Source organism: Hemiscyllium ocellatum, chromosome 5 (assembly GCF_020745735.1).
Source record: "Hemiscyllium ocellatum isolate sHemOce1 chromosome 5, sHemOce1.pat.X.cur, whole genome shotgun sequence".
Classification (NCBI taxonomy): domain Eukaryota; kingdom Metazoa; phylum Chordata; class Chondrichthyes; order Orectolobiformes; family Hemiscylliidae; genus Hemiscyllium; species Hemiscyllium ocellatum.
In genome coordinates, this window is record NC_083405.1 from 65,863,950 (window position 1) to 65,870,817 (window position 6,868).

The 6,868-nt window shown below is 37.5% G+C and overlaps 1 protein-coding gene across 1 annotated transcript in view; it reads left to right on the forward strand.

The window, feature by feature from the left end:
- The window catches only part of LOC132815730 (ATP-binding cassette sub-family A member 13-like), a 165,021-nt gene extending 160,896 nt beyond the window's left edge, over positions 1-4,125 (forward strand). Inside the window, exon 45 of the mRNA XM_060824832.1 lies at positions 842-4,125. Coding sequence (XP_060680815.1) covers positions 842-925 — 84 coding nt within the window. The 3' untranslated portion in view covers positions 926-4,125. The remainder of the gene's footprint in view (positions 1-841) is intronic.
- The last annotated feature ends 2,743 nt before the right edge of the window (positions 4,126-6,868 follow it).

Consider the following 6,868-nt stretch of genomic DNA (forward strand, 5'->3'; position numbering starts at 1 on the left):
CTACAATGCTGTTTTGATAGGAGACTATGGGAAGGGGAGACCTGAAGGGAGTATTGATTACAGTGTGGAAACAGGCCCTTCGGCCCAACAAGTCCACTTCAACCATCCAGACCCATTCTCCTACATTTACCCCTTCACCTAACACTACGGGGAATTTAGCACGGCCAATTCACCTAACCTGCACATTTTTGGACTGTGGGAGGAAATCGGAGCACCCAGAGGAAACCCACGCAGACATGGGGAGAATGTGCAGATTCCACACAGTCAGTCACCTGAGGCAGGAATTGAACCAAGGTCTCTGGCACTGTGAGGCAGCAGTGCTAACCACTGTGCCACTGTGCCGCCCATTAATCCCTGTAGGGAGCTCTCTGATAAGCTTAGGGTTCCTTTAGGGAGGTGCAATCTGTTCACAAAGAAACAGGCTCGAGACTGTGCATGTGATGTGGGTCTTTCCCACCATTGGTTAAATCCACTAGTGGCAGGGTATCCAATGCCACTCAACTGCTGGCAGAATCACAGTGGAGACAGGGGCAGGTTGGCAAGGAGCTGGCAGGCTGCCTGTTGGATTTTATTTGCCATCCACCTTCAAAACTGACAGCTGCCAAGTTTATAACCCAGGATAGAATGCTTGAATGTTACATCCAGTTGGAGAAACTTGCTAAAGTTTATAACCACATTTCATGTATGTTATACAAAAATTCAATTAAATCTTTTCTCAATGAGTCCTACTTCTAAGTATCCACTAAATCATTATGTAGCTTCCATATGCACTGTTGATTGTGTGGTTAAAAATAATTCATAATCTATTTGAGATATAATAGAATTTCTCTTTGCTCAATAGGTGTTTATTAACTTTGCTCGTCAGCTAGAGGAATCCCTGGATCAAACAGCTGTAGAAAACAGTAGAACAAACCCATCTGTATAGCTCTTCTGTTGTCACGAGAGCAGAACGGTTTATGGAAGCACAAAACATAGTGGCCTAATACAGACTCTACTGTTTTAACAGAAAAGAAAATGTGGTCTCAATCTCAGGTTTTGAAGAGAGTTATGTACCTCAGACATGTATTTTATTAGTAACATACTGGAAGGTTTTTATTTTAACATAACATTACAAATATGTTAATGGATTTTGAAAGTGCACCTTTTTTCCCATTTTTTCATTTATTTCCTATTACAATGAAATGAAACCAAAGTTAAAGCACCTTTGTTTTTAAATGGAAATACTGGATTTATTAAAGTTGTTGTGTATTTTTACTGTAAATTTACTAATTGTATCCCTTAAAGTGTTAACATTCTAATTGAATGCTGTATTGATACACAAGAAATCTGGTATTCTAAATTTGGGACGATCACAGTGGAGAAAAGAATGATATTCAGAGCAATGAAATATCTGAGAAATAGGTCTTGAAAGTACAAGAGTTGATTATTTAATGTTTGTTAAATTATAGTTTTAAAAATGAACTGATTGATATTTTTCTCTAAGATCCATCACAACTGTAATTAAGAAACTGAAGAAAGAATCAATATTCACACCTTTTAATTTAAGTTGATCAGCATAAAGACAATTAAACAAATAATTTTTGTAATTTTATAAATGTTATTCACTGATCTTTTCCTCTAATCAACTTCAACTTCATGGATCTTGTTTCACATTGTGTGTAAAATTAATTGGAAGTTGGTGTAGTCAGGATTTAAAAAAGGCAAGCATAATGCAAACTGTCTTATTTAAAATAATGCATGTGAAATAATCAATTTTCCTCACCTTCATTATTTAATTGATAAGTATGAGGTAGTTGAAAGATAAAACTAAATCATAATGTGTTGTCAAATTTATGTTTTGTGTGATAAAGTTGAACATATCCCATTCTGAAGATATTGCAGATTGAATATACAAGGAAAAGCATTACAAGTAGGAAAAGGCGATTTGGTCCTTGAAGCCTGTTCCACCATTTGATAAGGCTATAGCCAATGCGATTACAGCCACAACTCCACTTCCTAACCTATTCCCCAAACTATTATATTCAAGAATCTGCCTACCTCTAGCTTTAAAATATTCAATGATCCTGCCTTCATCACTCTCTGGGCATGAGAATTCCACAGACTAACAACACGCTGAGAAGAAGACGCTCTTTTCATCTGCATTTTAAGTGAAAGGTCACCTATTTTTAAACTCTGTCCCATAGTTCCAGTGGCTTGTTTTCAAAAGTACAGCAATTCCTTATCCAGTCCCTGGTTTGAAATAAATTAATTTCCTACCTTAGTCCACAAGCAAAAACAAAAGAAATGACCTTAGCACATTCTTAAATAAAGAGACTACAAATGTAGTTCTCTAAATATGATCCCACTGATATCCTGTACAACTATAACAGAACTGCCTTTAATTTTATGTTCCATTCCTCTTGCACTAACCAACATCTTACTTGCCTTCCTAATCAGCTGCTGTACTGCCTTCTACTCTTTTTGTGAATCAGATTCTAGAACACCACGATCCTTCTTTGAGTTTGGTAATCTGTCTCCATTTGAATAATATGCTGTTTTTATATTGGTCTTGCCAAAGTGTAAAAGTTCATATTTTTCCAACATTATACTCCATCTGCAAAATGTTTGTCAACTCACTTTGCCTGACTATGTCCCTTTGTAGACTCCTCATATCCTCTTCACAACTTATTTTTCTATCTGTCTTTGTATCATCAGCAAATTCAGCAATCATACATTTCATCCCTTTATCCAAATCATTGAAATATTTGAAAGTTGCACTATATAGGACTCTTGATATTACACTAATATGACTGTATTCAATATTTTGATATATTATTCCAGTTGCATTAATATTAAACAAAGCTCAATTTGTCACAAGCACTTTCACATAATGAACTTGAGTACATTAAGAAATTACTTAACATTAAATGTTCTTGAAAAGCCTTGATACAACATAGATATTTTATCGTATAATTGCAATATAGTAATTTAATGTAAAATATTAAACTGATCAAATTATTTTTTTGTAAATGTACATCTTTAAATCATATAGTTGAATGTAAATTGTCTTCCAGTTCCATAGTATTCTTGTCTTTTGAAAATTATACAATAGCAGTTGATCATTTAGAATCTAATTTGAAATCACCCACATTTAGTACTAAATAAATATTAATTTATCAGTGCCAATCCACTCCATTTTAAATGTTAGATGTTTTCAGTGTAAAAGATGCAAGGTAGGCAAGTGGTCACAACAACTGAGATCTAACCTATCTGATATGGAATACAAGATTTAGATGTGAGTGGAGGGAATTAAATTCACAACATTCCTTCTTAGAAATTTTAAGGTATGTATTGTTGAAGTGCTCCTGCAAATTTATGATTCTTCATCACATCAAAATATTAAACATGTACAATGTTTTTGGAGTACCTACACAAATACTTTCTAAGTAGCTTATCAGATTCTGTCAAATATATTAAGTATTTATTTTAAAGTAGTCAGTCGCAAAAAGACAGATTCAACTTTTTTTTTTCTGAGCTTCAAGAGCAATTGTTCTGCTTTTGAAAATATTACATGTGCCTTAATAATCCTTGGCAATTATTCATAGATCACTTCTGCAGAACTTAGCAGACCTGTACTGGGTCTTAAAGAAAATCTGTACCAGCTGTCAACTACTATGGAATGTTTGGGTAACTGAGGAACTTCTTTATGGGTTACAAAGTGGGTAGAAGACCCATATAATACTCCAGACTAAAATTTCCATCATTGTGCTCTCTCTGAACCCAGAGATATCTGCTCCAATGCTTAATCATTAAACTCAAGGATTACAATAAATTCAAAGATTATTCAGATCATTCCAGAAATTGAACATATTAGTGTTATATCAAGAGTCCTATATCGTGCAACTTTCAAATATTTCAATGATTTGGATACTTTACAGTCGTGACTACACTCCTGGAAGAAGACATTATTTGCGAAGTACTTTTGAGTTTCCTCAGAATATGTGACCTACCATATAAATGTATCTTTTTTACTTTCTTCTTAGAAATGTTGATCTCAATTCATGTGTAAGACCTTTTGGTTACTTTTTCCACTTTGCTTATGTGTTTTTCAATTAATCTTTGAATTCTAATCATTCTACATAAATAAATTGCTTCTTTATTTTTGCAATTTATTCTTTGGTTGATTAGTCGTGTGTGTGTAAATTTAACAGAATTACTTGATTAATATTAGAATGAAATATTTTGTAATGCATTGTTACTACTCTGTATTGGGCACTTTCTAGATTTCAGTCAGAACTAAAGAACACACAAACCTATCATTTGTTGCAACCTCACAGGGAAGTATGATTCTGTAGGTGTGTGGTCTGAAAGCAGAAGACAAATCTAAACACCCGAATGAAGACTCCACCAGTAGGCACGTGACTCATATTTTAAGGACCACTGTCCCAACATAGCATTATTTCAACAATATTACATAGCAGTTACAGCAAAGGAACTTTAACAGGTTTTGAGCAGTCTGGGCTGTAGGAAGAGGAATAGTAGAATCAGGCAAAATGTTCATCCCACTGATGACAACATAGAGTCCAAGAGCCATAGCATTGTACAGCACAGTAACAGGCTCTTCAGTCCAACTCATTATGCCCACCGTGTTCCCAAACTAAATTAGTCCCACTTGCCTGCATTTGGCCCTTATCCCTCTAATGCTGTACCTATCCAAATGTCTTTTAAATGTTTTAAATGTACTAGCATCTGCCACTTCCTCTGGCAGTTTATTCCATGTATGAACAACCTTCAATGTCTAAATGTTGCTCCTCGAGTCCCTATTAGATCTATCTCCTCTCACCTGAAAAATGTGCCCCCTAATTTTGAACTCACCTACCCAATGGAAAGGGTGTTTTCTACTGAGTGCCATGGTGGTTCAGTGGTTAACACTAGGGTCCTGGGTTCAATTCCAGCCTCAGGTCACTGTTTGGAATTTGCATGTTCTTCCTATGTCTGTGTGGGTTTGCTCTGGTTTTGTTCCACAGTCTAAAGATATGGAGGTTGGGTGAATTGGCCATGCTAAATTGCAAATAATGCCCGGGATGTGCAGACTAGGTGGATAGGCCATGCTAAATTGCATATAGTGTCCAGGGATGTGCAGACTAGATGGATTAGTCATGGGAAATGCAGGGTTAATGGGCAAGTGGTTGGATCTAGGTGGGAGTTTCTTCAGAGGTGTGGTGTGGACTGTTAGGTCTGCTTATACAGTGTAGGGATTCTATGATTTACCTTATAAATACCTCTCATTATTTTATAAACCTTTATAGGGTCACCCTTCAATCTCCTACACTCCAGTGAAAAAGGTCCCAGTTTCTCCATCCTATCCTGAAAACTCAAATCGTACAGTCCTGTAACATCCTGGTAAATCCCATCTGAAACCTCTTCAATTTAATAATATCCTTCCTATAATAGGGTGATCAGAAATGGACATAGTACTCCAAAGTGGCCTCACTAATATTCTGTACAATCTCAACATGATGTCCTAATTCCTATACTCTTGGTCTGAGCAATGAATGTAAGCATGCTAAATGCCTTCTTAAACCACCCAGACTACCTGTGATTCAACTTTCAAAGAACTATGTACCTGAACCCCCAAGGGCCCTACCATTATCTGTATAAGTCTTGCCCTTGTTTGTTTTGCCAAAATGCAATGCTTCAAATTTATCAAAATTAAACTCTCTCTGCCATGCCTGAGTCTATTGGCCCAACTGATCAGGATCCCATTGTAATTGTAGATAGTTTCTTCACTCTTGACTATACCATTAATTTTGGTGTCATCTGCAAACTTACTATGCTATCCCTATGAAACATCACTGGTCACAGGCCTCTAATGCAAAAGAAAACCTTCCTCCAGCACCACCTTCTGTCTCCTACCATCAAGCCATCTCATCACATCCTATTCACCCTTCTCTAGTAGAATGGTAAGCTTCTAGCTAGGCAGCAATGAGATCCCAATTGACACTCATTATTCTTGTTAACATCTTGTTAATAGCTAAACTTGCCACAAGTTGTGATCTTACAAAATTTGTCATGAAAACTAGCCATTAGGAAATCTCAAATTTGGAAACAATAGTGAGCTCTTGGCAGATTCAATTGACAATCTCCTCTTAACTATCTCTATCTTGCCCATGGTCAAAGCCGAAGTCCTGAGCACAGTCCATCAGCTTTCTGGAATATGTGTATCCACCAGCCAGGGACAGGGCAGTGCTGGTAGGTCAATCTCTAAGGGGGTGGGCCATGGTCATCACATCACATTGCCTCTCTTTTCAGAAATGGAGGGGAAAGAGGGGTGGGGGTGAGGCAGGAAGATCACTGTGGGACACAGAGAAGTGGTCTGAGAAAAGCGGGTAGACAGGTGGGCATATAGAGCCAGTGCATAGTTTGCTTGATAAGCTGGGGAAGTGTGAAGCCTCTGGGTTTGATGGAATGGGCACCTCAGAAGGAGAGGGTGATGTTGGGTTCTCTGTGTCACTTTAAGATTGAAGCTGTAAGCCACTGGATGAGGACTGTTTGATGTAGCTTCAATCGTGAGGAACATGGATAGTGCACAATGTCAAGGAGAATGGCCGTAGAGGAATTTGCAATGGGTGGGATAAGTGAGTTGACATGGGGGGATCGGGATCCATCTGCAACTTGTCATTGTGTGTCAATATTAGCGGCAAAATCACAATATGTTGGCTCCACAGACATGTAAGGTGCTCACTCCTTGGCTATCCTACAGCATTGACCCTCTCTGTGGGGTTACACCCCACAGACACCATCACTGTTGAGTTACTACTCAAGGCAGACACATCCATGTACATAAGGACAAGATTAGAGTGGTGCTAGAAAAGCACAGCAGGTCAGG